The following is an 18,058-nucleotide window of genomic DNA, read 5'->3' on the forward strand; positions in this document are numbered from 1 at the left end:
TAAATCATGCAGTTTCAAAGAACATGCTTAACATAATAGAGTAAACACTGCAAAGACTTAGAAACTAACTAGTGATTGTTCGATAAAAAGAAAAAGGATTGCAGTAAGGACCCAGAGCCCTGAATGTGTCAAGTTCCAAGGGTTTCAAGAACCCAAGAAGTGCTCACACCCAAGAGAAGTCAGAAAAAAATAAAAGTCCGGTGGCCTTGGATTTCAGCCGGACAAGAGCCAAATAGAATAGAATAGTAAACAAGCATAGAGTAGAAAACTTCAATTTTTTTTAGTGAGAGAATAATGATTAAAGTTCCGTCCCATAAAGGGGGAAGGGGATGGATTTTTATAGTGGTAAAAATTAAACACATAGACAAGGAAAAACAATCAAGCAATCTTAAAAGAAAAGGAAAGAATAGCATGTGAAATTGATTCGGAATCAATTTACGAGAAATCAAGCAAACCCTAGTTTTTTAGGAAAACAAATATTACCAGAATATAATAAAAATAGTAACATAAGACAAATAAAGCCATAATAACGCTTAAAATCAGAGAATTGAACCAATTTTGGTTCGATTAAAAGAGATCTGAAAACCCTAATTTTAGGGTAAGTAAGAATAAACAAAAGATACACAAAAATTCGTACTTACAATAGAGCAAATGATGAATATAGATAAAATATCAGAAAAGTCAAGGATTTGAACCGATTTTGGTTCGATCTTTATGAGATCTGCTTGCCATGTTTAGGCAAGCAGTGTAGAAGAGTAACCAGTATCAAAGAGAGGTCATATATAGCAAAGGGTAGCCGCAGAATCCCATATTGGGTGGGATTAGGAGAAATTTTAGGGGGCGGCGGCTAGGGTTCATAGGAGGGAGAAGGGAGATGGGATATGAGGGCGGCAGACGGTGAGAAATGGGGATTAGGGTTGGGTGTTTGGGGTAATTAAAAGGGGTGGTTTAATGTGGGCCATTGATCTCAGAGATCAACGGCCACGATTAGAAGGGAGCTGGTCGGGTTTGGTTTGGACGGGTCGCGACTGGGTTGTGGGATTGGGTTAATTGATTTGGGCTAGGGGTTATTTGGGCTAGGGTATTACGTGTTGGGCCATGGCTTGGTCCGAAAATAGGTAGGATTTAGGCTAGTTTTAAATACCCAATATTTAATAATAAAAAATGATAATTTATAAAAGTAATTAGTAAATAACAAAAATATTATATTTGCACTAAAATGATTGAAAATAATAACTTGACCTGGTAAAAATGTAAAAGGTTATTTTGCCATAAATAATGTAATTTTTCATGAACATAGGCTATTATTGCAAAAATTTGCAATTAGCCTAAAAAATGCAAATTAATTATAAAAAATGCAGTAAAATATTTAAAAACATACATGTCGGTGTAAATGATGAGTTTGGATGATTAAATCACCATAAAAATAATTTGAAGGATAATTATTGGGTATTTATACAGTAAAATGCAGAATGAAATTGATTTAAAACCTTTAAAAATTACGGAAAATTATGTAAAATGCTTGTATAGGTTTATAAACTAAATGATGATGCAACTATACTATTTTGAAAGAATATATATATACAATTTAAAAATATGAGGAAAAAATTGGGTATCAACATAGATGACCTCGGAATGGTATTTTAAAGGTTATAATAAATTCGTATGGTAATTTTGGACTTAGTCGTATTTCCGAATTTGGATTTAGAGATTCCTAGGTCGATTTGGTTCTATTGGTGAAAGTTGGATAGTTGAAGGTTTGGAAGGTTGATAGGTTTGACCGAGAGTTGACTTTGATGGTATCGGATTCGGATTGTGGTTTTGGGAGTTGGCATAGGTCCTTTATGTCATTTGGAACTTGCATGCAAAATTTGAGGTTATTCCGAGTTGTTTAGGCATTACCAGCGTAAGTTTTGGATTTAGAAATTTGGATTAGTTCCTTAGGCTTTATTGAGGTACGATCCGTATTTTTTATGTTATTTTGTGTGATTCGAGGCTTGGAGTAGGTTCGTGTTATGTTTTGGGATTGGTTGAAATATTTGAAAGGGGTCTCGGGGACCTGGGATGTGTTTCAGATTGATTTTGGATCATTTTGGATATTGGTGGCATTACTGAAGTTCTGAGTTATGGTGCTTTCGCACCTGCGAAGGATGCGCCGTAGGTGCGAGTCAGCAAATGCGGATCTCGGATTGCATGAGCAGATTTGGGCTGGAGGCTGGTGAATACCGCAAATACAGAAGGTTGGGCGCATGTACGAGGCCGTATCTGCGATAAAGGACCGCAGATGCGGGTGCGCACGTACGGTCCTTAGGCCGTAGAAGCGAGAGGTCGGGAGTTTGTGGGGGTCGTAGAAGCGGGCTTTTGTCTTCAGAAGTGGAGCCGCATATACGGTCAAGTCTCCGCATATGCGGATTAGCTGGGCAGATTTATATTTCTAAGGGTTTTGATTATTTTTCATTTTTGGAGTTGTGGAGCTTGGTTGGAGGCGATTTTTGGAGGGCTTTTCATCGCAATTGGGGGACAAGTAATTCTTACTTAATTTTGGTGTCCAATATTGATTACCCATAAACTATTACACATAATTTATGTGAATTAAAGGTGGGATTTGGGTATTTGGACTATGATTTTGGAGAGTGAAATTTGATGATTAGAGGGCCGATTTGAGGTTGGAATTGGATGAAACACATATTTAGACTTGTATCAAAATGGGTGTTCAGAATTTTGTGAGTTTTCTTGGGTTTCGGGGTGCGGTCCCAGGTTTGACTATTTGGGTTGACTTTGTATAATTGATTCAAGATCTTAGCTTTATTATTTAAAATTGTTTCCTATAGCTTTTATTGATGGTATTAAGTTATTTTGGCTAGATTAGAGCCGCACGGAGGTTGATCACGCGAGATTGGCTTTTCAGAGTACTGATTTAGCTTGCTTGAGGTAAGTATCTTACCTAAACTTTATTGAGGCACTAGTTGCCTGAGTAATTTGTGATACCTACGTGCTATGAGTAGCGCACATGTGAGGGATTAAGCTCATTTGCATGCACCGGGGTATTTATTCATGCTCAGGTTAGTGCTTAGGCTATAATATGTCTTGAATTGATTGCTATGCTTCATGATGTGATATTTCATATATTTGTATCCCTTTTGTGAGCTATTTGAACCATGTTTGAGGTTTCATAGAGATTAATCTCCTGAACCTGATAATTGCTACTTTTGTGAGGTATTTGCCTAATTTTAGCTATGATAGCACACCTTGCACATGCATATACCTTAGCATTTCACTTATACCAGTTCAAGAGTATGAAATTTGATATTCATTGATCATGTGCACGTATGGGTGTTTAATGGGTGGGCTAGGCCGGTCCGGCTTAGGAAAAAAAGGTGACCAGCCGATTTTCAATTCGGGCCGGTCACGGGTTATTCAAAACCGACCTTGACGGGTACGGGTCCATTCGGGTAAAAAATGAACTGGAAGGGTTACGGGTCCAAGGGGCCGTGCCGGGTTAGTGTTTTTCTTTTTTTTTTTTGTATTTAGTATAATTATCGTAATTTATATAAATAGAAAGTAAAAATATAAAACAAAAAAAGAATCTTATAAAAAGAGTGTTTGAATAAAAAGATGCAAAGGCTTTAAAATCTTTATATTTGAAATTTTAAATATTTCATTAAGAATTTAAGATAATAGAATACAATGAAGATGGAAAAAAATTACACTTCTAATTTTCAAGTTCTTTTTTTATTTCAAACTTCCAAATAAAAGTTTACATTTAACAACAACTAAATTAACGAAAAAAGAGTAAAACTAAATTTCATTGCATAATAATACTTCAAATTAATCTAACAAACTAAAACATTAAGCATAAATATGTCTAACAATTTTAAAATAACACAAATTGTCTCAAATCAACTTAAATACGAATTTCTGGAGGACGCTCAAGAGAACTCTTCATATGCCTCCTCAAACAGCTTGTGCCCACCCACTTTAGACGAAGATTTAAGACTAGACCATAGTTCTTGCACTTTACTTTGTGAACTTCTTCATTTTCTTCTACCACCTCAAAGTGTTCCCAAACATATGAGCGCACTCTAGAAGTACGGGGCATGATTTAACTTGAATTGAGAATTTGAGTTTGAGAAATGAGAGATGAGTGAAGAAATGAAGAAGAGGGGGGTGTATTTATAGTTTTTCAAAAGGCTAAATTAGTAATTATGAAAAGTGTTATTTTTTAAAAAATATTACCCAAAAAAGGACTATTCTTGCAATCAACCCGTTGGGCAACGGTCATATGACATTTTAAAAAAAAATTCAGATTTTTAGTCGTTAAACCGATCCGGGTCGGGCCGGGCCGATAAACCGGTTCAACAGTAACTTTTGTTGATCGAGTTTGACCGGTCCGGTTAACTGGATCTTTTTTGGTGAACTAACCAACCCTCTAACCCAGCCCACCCGGCCCCCTAACTACCAGTCCGGGCCGGTCCGGGTTTCAACCGATATGGGCCGGTCCGAAAACGGGTCAACCCGGCCCATTTGACAGGATTATATGCACGTATTCTTGTATATCTACTTTCTGTGTGATATGGATTGGACTGGTAACATGTGACCACGCCATGCGAATTGTGATTATGGGAACGTGACCACGCCGTGCGGATTGTAATTTTTAGCACGTGACCATGTCGTACGGTTGATTTTTATGGCACGTGATTACGCCGTGTGGCGTGTGGATGTGGATCCATCCCCCTAGGATCACCCTCTTATGTTTTTCTCTTGATGGTGTATATGTTGTATGAGGAAAACTGATTAGTAGTTTGGTTTGATTATTGTGTTTATAAGGAAAGACTGGTCAGTGTTTGATTCGGTTATTGCATTTCTTATTTACTTGCAATTTCCTTAGTTGTTTACGTGTTTTAGTTGCATATCTTCTTTATATACTGAATTGATGACTAAGCAGAGTATGTTAAGTTATTGAGTGCACCAAGGTGGTTTATCTGTGGTTCATGACTTGATCATATCATTCTTCTATACTTGTTATATTTTATGAACTGCACAGTGAATATCGAGTATCATTAATAATTCTTGCATCTATTACCTCGCCGAGGTTAGTTATGATACTTGCTGAGTACATGGGATTGGTTGTACCCATACTACATTCTGCACTTAATTGTGGAGATCCAGGTATTGGATCGAGTCGTGTCTGGCTGAGAGGTGTTGTTGTGAGCACTTTGAAGAAACGAGGTAGAGCTGCATCTTGACCGCAGTCTTAGCGTCTCTTTTCTTCTTTTAGTACTGTTATTTTCATTCAGACAATATATGTATTCCAGACTTGTACTTCTGTTTAGAGCTCCTGACACTATATTTATCAGTTCTGGGGAGTATTGTATTTCGACGCAGTTACTTATGTTATTGGCATTAGACTTGTACCATTTCTGTTATTTTTGTTATAATGATCTGTTATTGTTATATTTGACTTGTCTAGTAATTGTGTTAGGCACCATCACGACCAGTTGGTGATTTTAAATCGTGATAATTCTTCTTTAAACAGATTAAAAGAAAAAGTAAGATACATAAATTGAAATTATTAAGATACCTTTCCTCTAGATGGATTAATGTTTAGGAGATACAAGTCTAAAAAGATATGATCTTCCTAAAACGATCAGCAATTTCCTTTCTCCTCTTTGTGGAAATTTGACCCCCTACATTATTTTGGTTGAGAAATTGCTCAAATTAGGAGAAAAGACTGTACAGACATGGCTGATTCCAATATTGGGATGATTATACTGAATAGTTCAATGACGTGTCAATAACTAGGAATTTATTGGGACTTAAGCTCGTAATATTAAACTCAAATTGTGCTCTTCTATCCTGCCTTCCAAATTAGAAACAGATCTTCATTTTCATCACCGGTCAAAATGTTCCCCTCCGTTATTACTATTCTCCTCTTCTTCTTCATTTTTCCACTTTCTTCTTCACTACCACAACACCGTTCCCATTTCATCAAACACACACTTTCCCCCAAAACTCCACATCCATACATCGAAATCAGTCGCCCATTACTCTTCACTAACAACACTACTCCATCTTGCACACTGCCCTTATTCACCCACAACTTCAGCAACACATACGGCCTTCCGCCAGTCTCTATCCCTTACTCCCCGCCCTTCAATTGCTCTTGGACTCATGCCCTTCTCCAGTTCAATGTATCCTGCAAAGGCGAACAGTATGACCGTATCGCCGCCGTTTGGCTTGACGGTGCTGAACTTCTCCGTACCAGCACTGCTGAGCCCACCGATGATGGAATTTTCTGGACCGTTAATAAAGACGTCACCAAGTACACTTCTATTCTTTTAAAGGACGATATTACCCTTTCTGTCATGCTCGAAAATTTAGTTAATGAAATTTTTACTGGGGTTTATCATGTTAATCTTACTTTTTTATACTATGATATTAAGAATGTTACCGGGCTTGAATTGGGTAATTATGTTGATAATAATCATATTTCAATGGAAGTTAACAAACTGAGAAATTCGTTGGATTTATATGAAAAACCGGCTGATTTGATAATTCCCATATCGGGGAATGGAGATAATGGATTTTGGTTTAGAATTGAGAGTGAATCAGAATTACATGGGCAGAGAGTTGTGATTCCAAAGAATACTTACAAAGCTGTGATGGAAATTTATGTATCGTTTCACGGAGATGATGAGTTTTGGTACTCAAATCCGCCGGATTCATATCTAAAGATGAATAATTTGACCACAAAAAGAGGCCATGGAGCATATAGGGAAGTTCTGTTAAAGATAGATGAGAATTTGGTAGGATCTTTGATTCCATTCCCGGTGATTTTCACAGGAGGAATTAATCCTTTGTTCTGGGAACCAGTTGTTTCAATTGGTGCCTTTGATCTTCCTTCTTATGATATTGATTTAACGCCGTTTTTGGAGCTGCTGCTTGATGGTAAAGATCATTTTTTTGATCTTGGGGTGGCGGATAGTATCCCATTTTGGCTCGTGGATGGGAATTTGCATTTATGGTTAGATGATTGTAAATCTCCATGCGAAGTTCAGGCTGAGGTTCTTGATTATGGTGCTCCTAAGTTTAACATCGAGAGATCTTCGAGTTTTCATGGACTTGATGGGTCGTGTGAGATTGAGATGAGGAGGAAGAGCAAGTTTTCAGGGTGGGTGAATTCAACTTCAGGAAATTTAACTACAATAGTTTCGAGAGAAGTGAAGTTCAAGAATGAGATAAAGTTCTATCACAATGGTACTGAAAAAAGGGTAAGGCAGAATGTGAGAGAAGAGAGCATAGTAAGAGTAGTGTCTGATACGGGTATCACGATTTCTAGGACCACTGTAAAGAAGATATATCCACTTAGTATGACCACTAAGAATTTGCCTTCAACAGAGAATGATACAAGCTTGATGCTTACTGATTTAGATCATGAATGGAGGGATAGGAAGTCCATTGGAGATTTATCAATCTCTTTGACGAATCGGCAGATATGCAGTGGGTGGATGGTTGTTCAAGATCATGATGTTCTATCTGGTGGAGCCACCACTCAACAAACTTATTCTTACAGGGATAATGTTGGTTGCTATTCTAGGTCCGTTTCAGCTGCTAATGGCACGCTTATGAGTGACACTGCAAGCAGTGTTTGTGCAGCTTTCTTGTAGTTTCAGTTGCATGGTTCATTTTATCCTTTGTGAATTGTGACTCCGTTTGAGGTTATGAGTTAAATGCTCCATTCCCACTGCCCTTTCTTTCCCTGCGACCATGTAGTGTATAGCGTCAGTTGAATTGATCCCCGAATTCTTGTCTTAGTAGTAATCATATTGTGTAAAGTTGTAGGTTTCAACTTTCAATAAGAATGTGAAATGCCATAAAATGAACTTTAACTCTGGTTACTACTGACTACATATTTGTAAATATTAACTCCAACAACTCTAAAGGAAGAAGCAGCCAAAATAGCAGTAATACACCTTCATGCTGGTGGTTTTATTACTATCCAGAGATATATATTGCACAGAGACTTGATGGCTTTAAACTGTAGACACCATTCTTACTAACGATACCAATGTGACTTCCTCTCATTTATTAGTCCACAAGGGGAGAAACAGTGTAAGAGTAAGAGGAGTATCATAGAAGTCACCAAAGACAAATGTACAAAAAAGAACAAAGTAGCTGATACAAGGACTAGGATTTTGAACATAGCCTCATGTTCAATATTTTGCAACAATAAGGATCCCCTGTTCTTCGGTCCTGGAAAAATGAAAAACATTGATCATAGGCAAAAGTTACAATGGAGTGGCTTTGAAGCTAGTGTCTTTACTTCTGTCATAAGCAAAGTGTAATTACTATGCTGCTCGTAAAGTCTGCTTGTTGCTTTTCTGCTTCTCATGCATAATTTCTACCAGTGGGTGAGCTTGCCGCTACTGCAGTGGTGATACTATCCAACAAATAACACTTGGAGCAAGCAATATCACAGCCAACATCTAAACTGCCTTGTATGTTTTCTTCGTTGAATTGTTAACATGGTCTGAAGGAGAAGCAAGAAATAACTCAGGTTAAACAGATCATGAGAACAACAATTCTGTAGAATGAACTGGTCAACCATTTAAAAGGTTATCAAATAACATCTCCATCTCTCTCCTTGAACAAAGAAAGTAAGCACAAAAAGAAAGGAGAAGGATGAAAACAAATATAGCAAAATTAGAACGAAAACGATAACAAACTGCTAATTATTCCACATTCCGACCAAAATCGTCGCCCACAGAATTCTAACGACAACAACAACCCAGTAATAATCCCACTAGTGTGGTCTGGGGAGGGTAGAGTGTACGCAAACCTTAACCCTACCCCTGAGGGTAGAGAGGCTATTTCGGAGAGACCCTCGGAAACGAAAAGATGTTCCTTGAAAAGGAAATATAAAAGAGCCAGTATAAGCTTGATACTAACCAAATCACAAACAATTCCAAAATTTTAATATGTTAATAGGCCTGGGTTCCAAGCAACCTAGCTTACTACAATATCTATCTAAAAGAGCCCCAGTCCGGAACACACTCAATCGAGCTTGCTACAGTATCGAGCACTCCGGGCATAATTTGCAATAGAGTGCAGGTTGCAGCATTTCCTTTGGAGAGCTCATCAACCCCAGCTATTAGATCATTGGCATGAATACCTATCTTTGCTATGGCCACCAATTCATGGTCAGGAATCCTTGGGGCTGGAAGATTCAGTTTCGACCTCTTCCTCACATTATGTTTGTTGGCATGATACGATATGGTTGTAGGCGTGTCCTCCTTCCTTTGTGCAATCTTGTTCCTTGCAATATCATGCTTTCTTAGACGAGCTTCTTTATCGACTCTCCTTTCACCTTCAAATTCTTCAATGGTAGTGGAAAACTTATAAGGTTGTTGTTATACAGGTTCTTCATCAGTAACATCATAGAAACCTAGAGGAGGCTTCTTCTCCAAGGGGATTTCGGCATTGTAATCAATTCCTGAACTACCTTTTCTCTTCCTTTGATATACCTGATCTATTCCAGCAGCCCTTAGTTCTCTAGTTTTCTGTAAAGAATCAAACCTTTGAGCCTCTTGAAGCTGCTTTTCTCTGGCTTTCCTTTTAGCATTCTTGCCACTTGTGTTGGCTAACCGAGCCCGTGCTTCAGAAAATAATTCTTTCTCACCCTCATCCATATCAATAGAATCAGGACGAGGGGGCTTTGATATGGATCAAGCTCTCGGGGATGCAATTTTCTCGGGTCATCACTGGGATCGACATAGTTTTCGTCCATGGCATCGGGAAGCTTCTCATAATGTTTAATGCATTGGGATGGTGTACGACCAACAATTGGTGCAATTGTCCTCCATTGTGCCGGCATGAGCTTTGCACGGTGAAGTAGTTTCTCATCTTCGTCTCATATCCGTTCAACCTTTTTAATTGAAGGCACGATCCACTCATACTGCTACACAATTAGTGTTGATTTTAGTAGTTAATAGTGAGCTGGAAATTAATAAGGCAAATGTAAGTTAGTTAGTTTCGGAATTTAGTTGGCATTCAAAAGTTAGTTGGAAGTTAGTTAGGAAGTTGTTAGAAGGAATCTTCTATTCAAGTCCAATGCAGTACATATAATGGATTGAATTACATTTGGAAATCAACAATAACAATTACAATCTATTCCTACAATCTCTCTTCTTCTCTTTCTCTTCCATGTTCTTCTTCTTCTTCTTTTCCATCGCCATAGCTGAACTTCGAATTTTTTTTATTAAAGATCCTAGTCTGCTACATTCAAACCTTAGATTCTTTGAAATCCCTGCTTTGAATAACATCAATATCAGAGCCCTCGATTCTCGGCGATAAAAATGACGAAGTATGGTAAGACTGCTGAGAATTCGACGGCAGAATTGGGTCATCTCAAGTACTAATGCAATAGTTGATTACCATAGTAGGTTCCTTAGTAGGTGAAGTTGCTCACCTAAAGGCTTGTCAAACGTTGGGGGAATTGAAGGAACAAATGTTGAACCCTTCGAAGAGGAATGAAGAGGTGTACTTACTCCCACTGAATCTAAGTCCAGATCCAATGGTAAGGAATCATCTGAAAGATATCATGTAGAGGAGGAAAATAATCAAACAGAACAACAGTATTCCAAAAACACATAGATTTCATTCCTTGGAATTTTTGGAAATGATTTAAGGTCGTGGTTATTCAAGGGAGAACGAGTCTTCCAAATTGACAAGGTTCCATCTGAGGAAAAGGTCATGATTGCATCACTGCATTTGGAAGGTGAAGCTATGGAATGGCATCAGGCCTTTATGAAGTACATGAGTTACACTCAGCCACCTACGTGGACTGAGTATGCTATGGCCCTAACTGAAAAATTTGGTGAGAACTATGATGATCCTATGGAAGAATTAAAGAAGATTGTTCAGTGTAGTAGTGTTAAGAGTATCAAACAACATTTGAAAGGAGTCTCATGTGGGTGAATTTATCACAAGAAAATGCAATCAGTTGCTTCATAGGAGGATTGAAAGAACAGCTGAACATAGCAGTGAATATGACTAATCCAAGATCTCTTGCTCAAGCATTTAAGGTAACCAGGATGCAAGAAGCTTACATAGATGCTCAGTCCAAAGAGATTATGCAGAGAGTGTCATTACCTCCAGCACATACCACTAATTTTAAGAGGAATATTGATAAAAAATACCGGAACAAATCATTATTGGCTTTACCTGCCCCTATGAAAGATCAACAAACAAACTTCAGTGGAGGTTTTAACAGAAGAAGATTGAGTGTTGAGGAAGCCAATGAGAAAAAGGCAAAAGGCTTGTGCTACTTCTGCGATGAGAAGTATGTGCAGGGGCACAAATGCGAAAACCTTAAGCAAGTTTATGCATTAGAAGTTGAGGAGAAACTGGATCTTGGGCATTCTGAAGATGATGAAGGATCAGGAAATCCAAAACAAGTACTAGAGTTGGATGAACAAACAGAACATATGGAGATATCAGTTCATGCACTGAATGGTTTTATGGGTTTTAAATACGTGAGAGTTACTGGCTACAATGCTAGGAAGCCATTGCACATTCGCATAGATATTGGAAGCACACACAACTTCATTAACTCTGATTTGGTGAAGCAGTTGAGGTGCCATGTAACAACCACTTGTCCTCAGATAGTTGTTGCTCCAAATGGTAGTGGTATGCAGGTGGATACTGCTTGCAGACTATCTTGGCTACTGCAAGGTGCTGAATTTGATGCCAATTTCATGTTGTTACCCTTGGCAAACTATGATGTGGTACTAGGAGTCGAATGGCTAATCACACTTGGGGATATCAAGAAGAACTTTAAAAAACTCACTATGGAGTTCTTTTACAATGGAAGGGTGCATGTGCTCAGAGGTGCTAGTGACCAAATCAAATCTATCAGTGCTGAAAAAATAGCCAAATTATCAGGTACTCAACCCCAACTTATAATGATTCAAGTTATTCCATGTGTACAAAATAAGAGCATGTAGTGGTATTCTTTGGAGGCTAGAAGTGACAATTGTAGAAATGCTCCTGGTTTGACATTACTGCTAGAAAAGTACGAGGATTTATTTGTTGAACCTACTGCATTATCACCATCTAGAGGAATATTTGATCACCAAATTATTCTTCAAAATGGTACTGAACCTATAAACAAAAGGCCCTATAGGTATTTTGTAGTAAAAAATGACATCATTGAAGGTTTGGTGCAACAGATGTTAGATCAAGGCATAATCCAGCCTAGTTGCAGTCCATTTGCATCTCTTATAGTTTTAGTTGGCAAAAAGGATGGCACCTGGAGGTTGTGTTTAGCTACAGGACCTCGACAAACAGACTATAAAGAAAAAAATTCCAATTCCCATTGTGAAAGATTTGTTGGATGAATTAGGTGGCTCAGAGACCTTTTCTAAAATTGATCTAAGATCATGTTATCATCTGCTAAGGATGGCTGTTGTTGATATTCCAAAAATAGCCTTTAGAACTCATTTAGGCCACTATGAGTATCTTGTTATGCCCTTTGGCTTATCTATGCACCAGCTACCTTTCAAGGCCTCATGAATATTGTGTTCCATCAGTTCTTATGGAGATTTGTTCTAGTCTTCTTTGATGATATCTTGATATATGACAAAACTATACAAGAGCATCTGCAACACATACAATTGGTCTTTGAAGAAATGAGGAGGCATCAGCTATTTGCAAAAAGGAGCAAATGCTCTTTTGGAGTCCAAAGGATTGAATATTTGGGTCACTTCATCACTGCTGATGGTGTCTTAACAGACCCTCAGAAAATTGCAACTATACAGAACTGGCCCATTCCCACCACCCTAAAGTAATTAAGAGGGTTCTTGGGGTTAGCAGGCTATTACATAAGGTTCATTAGAGGTTTTGGAATTCTTAACCAACCTCTAACTGACCTCTTGAAGAAAGAAGGATTCAGATAGTCACCACAAGCTATTGAGGCTTTCAATGAACTGAAGAGATCACTGACTCAAGCTCTTGTCCTAGCTCGTCCTGACTTCACCAAAACTTTTGTGGTAGAGACTGATGCTAGTGTTTATGGGATAGGAGCATTGCTTATGCAACAAGGACATCACATGCCTTTATTAGCAAAGCTCTATCTCAGAAGAAGGCACTCATGTATGTGTATGATAGAGAGTTACTTGCTATTGGACATGTGGTGATGAAATGGTCTCAATACTTATTGGGGAAAAGGTTCATCATTAGAACTGATAAGAAAGCCTTGAATTTTTTGATGGAACAGAAAATTCACACTAACACTCAACTTGGGTGGTTAACCAAACTAATGCCATTTGACTATGTCATAGAGTACAAAAAAGGACCTGAGAATAAAGTGGTTGATGCATTCTCAAGGATCAGTGGTGCTAAATTATTGGCTATGGTGGTCTTCCCTCGGTCTTCTAAAATGCTACAAACCATTTTTTTGACAGCTGGGATCGGATTTGGAACTAAAAAATTTGAGTGAAGAAGTACAAACAGACCCAACTAAGCATCCTCAGTACACTTGATCACATCAACAACTGAGATGAAAAGACAAGTTGATTGTAGGCAAAGGCCCCATCAGATAGTCCATAATATATCAATGGCATAGCACATTTCAAGGTGGCCATTCAGGAGTGGAAGCTACACTCAAAAGATTACAAATACTATTCTATTGGAAGGACCTCAGGAAGGATGCAGAACCTTTGTACAAAGGTGAGATGTCTGTCAAAAGAGCAAGGCTGATCTAGCAGCTTCACCTAGACTGTTAGCACCATTACCTATTCTTAAAGCCGTTTGGTCTCAAATTAGTATGGATTTCATTGATGGACTACCAAAGGTTAAGCGGTATGAAGTGGTTATTGTAGTTGTAGACAGATTGAGCAAGTACGCTCACTTCCTTTCATTGAGGCATCCTTATACTGCCCAAACAGTAGCCCAAGTCTTCTTGGATAATATTGCCAAGCGGCATGGCTTCCCTGGAGCAATCACCAGTGATAGAGACACAGTATTTTTATGCAACTTTTGGTAGGAGATCTTTGCATTACAAGGTGTGCAACTCAATATGTCCTCATCTTACCACCCTTAGTCAGATGGCCAAACTGAGGTAGTGAATAGGTGACAAGAAACTTATCTGTGCTACTTTTGTGCAGAAGAACCTACTCGTTGGTTGTCCTGTCTTTCTATGGCTGAGTATTGGTACAATACCAACTATCACTTAGTCATTCATACCACCCATATGAGGCATTATATGGCAAACCTCCTCCATTACATCTTCTATATATTCCTGGTGAATCAGCTGCAAGTGAGGTGGACAACATCTTAACTACTAGGGAACTCGGACTATAACTACTCAAACATTATTTGTCAAGAGCCCAGCTTAGAATGAAGAATTAAGTTGATAAGCACATGAGTTACAGATTATTTCAAGTGGGAGATTGGGTCTATTTGAAGGTTCATCCTTACAAGCAAACAACTATTTATTCTTAGCCATAGGTCTAATTGAAGGCTCAACCTTACAAGCAAAAAACTATTTATTCTCAGCCATATCACAAGTTAGCTGCTAAGTTCTATGGACCCTTTCAAGTGACCAAGATGATAGGTTCTGTGGCCTACGCTCTTTTACTCCCAGCATCAGTCAAAATCCATTCAACTGTCCATGTTTCTTTATTGAAGAAGTGTCATGATGTCCCTGAACATATCACTTATCCTCCAGTAGAGCACATTGCTAATCCTAAATGCCCTGAACCAGAAATGATTTTGCAAAGAAGAATGGTGAAAAGGGGCAACAAGGTTGTTGCACAGGTGCTAGTTAAATGGCTTGGCTTAACCGCTGATGATGCTATTTGGGAATACTTATAATGAGCTAAATAATCGGTTTCCTCAATTTGATCCTTGAGGTCAAGGATCTCTTTTGGAGGGAATGTACTGTTACACAATTAGTGTTGACTTTAGTTGTTAATCGTGAGCTTAAAATTAATAAAACAAATGTCAGTTAGTTAGTTAGTTCCGGAAGTTATTTGCCATTCAAAAGTTAGTTGGAAGTTAGTTAGAAAGTTGTTAGATGGAATCTTGTGTTAGTTCCGGAAGTTATTTGCCATTCAAAAGTTAGTTGGAAGTTAGAAAGTTGTTAGATGGAATCTTGTATTCAAGTCCAATGCAGTGCATATAATCGATTGTATTATATTAGAAATCATCAATAAGAATTACAATCTTTCCGACAATCTCTCTTCTTCTCTTTCTCTTGTTGTTCTTCTTCTTCTTCTTCTTCTTTTCCATCGCCATGGCTAAACTTCGAGTTTTCACTGTTAAAGCTCCTAGTCTGCTACATTCAAACCTCGGATTCTTTGAAATCCCTACATTTGAATAACACATACTAGCGAGCCTTACACTTCTTGGCAGACTTGAGAACAAGTAAGGAAGAAATACGAGCCCATCGATTCGTCCCTACTTCGTTATGTCCGCCTTTAGAATCTGGTCCACTGTATTCTTCCATAGTCCTCCCTTTATCACAGGGGCGGAGCCAGTGTACATGTTATGGGTTCTGTCAAACCCAATAACTTTGGTTCAAATTCAATATTTATCTTAAGAAATTCATTGAATATGTATAAATTCTTAATTTAGAACCCCGGCAACTTAAAAGAACTAGCATCCCGANCTTTTCGTTTTTTATTGGAAAGACAAACGTTTAATCGTGAAAAATTACGCGACACATCAAATATTTACACTGTATTTACCATTAGTAGCTATACTTTCGGCAAATTTACCATTCGTAGCAATATTTGAAATTTATAGTAAATACATGAAATAAGAGATTAATTGTTTTGAACTGAAATAAGAGAGCAACAAGCTCTCCTAGCTCAGTTGGTTAGACTGCCCACTTAATTAGCGGAGGTCTTGAGTTCGATTCTCAACAAGAGCATTTTATTTTTCTATATATAATTCTGTATTCACCTTGGTTGTATTCATTGCACGAACGAATACTTGTATACACCCATGTATTTTGCCTTGTTTATAGTTGATACATGGTGTATTCGTTACATATTCACCTTGGTTGTATTTTATTTTTCTATATATAATTATGTATTCACCTTGGTTGTATTCATTGCACGAACGAATACTTGTATACACCCATGTATTTTGCCTTGTTTATAGTTGATACATGGTGTATTTGTTACATCACCTTGGTTGTATTCGTTGCACGAACGAATACTTGTATACACCCATGTATTTTGTCTTGTTTATAGTTGATACATGGTGTATTCGTTACACGAATACATGAATACAATTGTGCAAACGAATACAATTGATGCATGTTGTATTCGTTGGCGAGCCCAATACAGTTGGCATAGGTTGTATTAAGAGCATTTTATTTTTCTATATATAATTCTGTATTCACCTTGGTTGTATTCATTGCACGAACGAATACTTGTATACACCCATGTATTTTGCCTTGTTTATAGTTGATACATGGTGTATTTGTTACATCACCTTGGTTGTATTCGTTGCACGAACGAATACTTGTATACACCCATGTATTTTGTCTTGTTTATAGTTGATACATGGTGTATTCGTTACACGAATACATGAATACAATTGTGCAAACGAATACAATTGATGCATGTTGTATTCGTTGGCGAGCCCAATACAGTTGGCATAGGTTGTATTCGTTGAGCGTTTGAACAGGGGCGTACGCAAAAATTTTTGTAAGCGGTGTCGAAATTTTATAAAAGAATTGAAATATAACTTTAATTATCATACCTTTAGACAAGAAATAGTTGAGTCAAGTTACAAAAGGTCCTCAGTACTTGCAAAAGAAAAATGTGCTAGTTGAGGTTTGAACCTTTGACCTCTTAGAGAAAAAACAAGCACATTACCAGCACACCTGGACACAATTTATGTCAAGTGATGTCATTTTTTCCCACTTATCTGTTTCTGTACAGTATAAATACATATATTTAGTAAAATTTTCCGACGAAGCGGTGTCGCGTGACACCGTTTCGGTAAGCGTAAATCCGCCCCTGCGTTTGAATACAAGTGATACAAGCTGGTAACAGTTAACTAGTAGCTACAAATGATAATTTGACAAACTATAGTTACTAGGATCTAAACTATAGTGATTTATGAAAAATCCTCTTTAATCAAAGCAAGCATACCGGCCTCACCGGAAAACCTAATGCTAACAAAACTAGGGACAAGAATTTAGACTGATAACAAGCTATTAACAGATCCAAGTCATAGTAGGATTGTTAGTACTAGTTTTTCTTTGTTCGTGCATTACAGAAGAAGCCCGTTTGACAATTAATGAATTGTTAAATAATGAATTTCTTAAAGTAGAAATAAGTAAATTCTAAACAAGAGTACAAAATTATCTTATGTTCATAACGTGAACAGAGATGAAAACTCTGATTAGGGTCCGACCCTAGTCCCAAGCAAGTTAGGATTGGGTCTATGAATTCTCACTGACCGTGTCACTCCATTTAATCTCATCTGAAACCAAGCTCAATAAGCTTTAAGCGGGCTTTAGTCAAGCCGAGCTGAGTCGAGCCAAACTTTAATGAAGATCTAGCTGAACTGAGCTTCAACCGAATCAAAACTAAACCTAGGTGAACTAAGCTAAAAGAAAAACCAGCTTAGCCAAGCCAACCAGCACAGTGCCCAAGCTTACATCTCAGTACACCAGCCAATGTACACCTGCTTGAGCTTAATATGCTACCCTACTTGTTTGAGCATATGCAACGAAAAGCAACGGAGGAAGAATTTTCTACTACAAATGTCTCAAGATGCAGTAAGACCGTCACACGATTCAAGGACATAGTACCAGGTACTTTACTATTTGTACTTAAAAGAAATCTTAAACGTAAGCTTCGCATTCATCAGCTAGATTATACTACATTGCACGACTCTCCAAGCTTCTCAAAAAAATGATAACCCTAAAGCTTCACATTCACCAAGCTCAATCACAACCATCGCTTAACAGTAATCCCACGTATCTAGGAGAAAAAGGGATGCCAAAAACTAACTATTCTGAAAATATATTCATGAG

General features: G+C 37.8%; 1 protein-coding gene across 1 annotated transcript; it reads left to right on the forward strand.

Annotated features, from left to right (window-relative positions):
- The first annotated feature begins 5,099 nt into the window (after positions 1-5,099).
- Positions 5,100-7,667, forward strand: LOC109236342 (peptide-N4-(N-acetyl-beta-glucosaminyl)asparagine amidase A-like). The gene is made up of 3 exons (XM_019402515.1): positions 5,100-5,229; positions 5,316-5,371; positions 6,186-7,667. Exons 1-3 carry the CDS (start codon positions 5,100-5,102, stop codon positions 7,665-7,667), a joined length of 1,668 nt encoding a protein of 555 aa, XP_019258060.1.
- Positions 7,668-18,058: the final 10,391 nt, after the last annotated feature.

This window comes from Nicotiana attenuata, unplaced genomic scaffold (genome assembly GCF_001879085.1).
Source record: "Nicotiana attenuata strain UT unplaced genomic scaffold, NIATTr2, whole genome shotgun sequence".
NCBI classification, from domain to species: Eukaryota; Viridiplantae; Streptophyta; class Magnoliopsida; order Solanales; family Solanaceae; genus Nicotiana; species Nicotiana attenuata.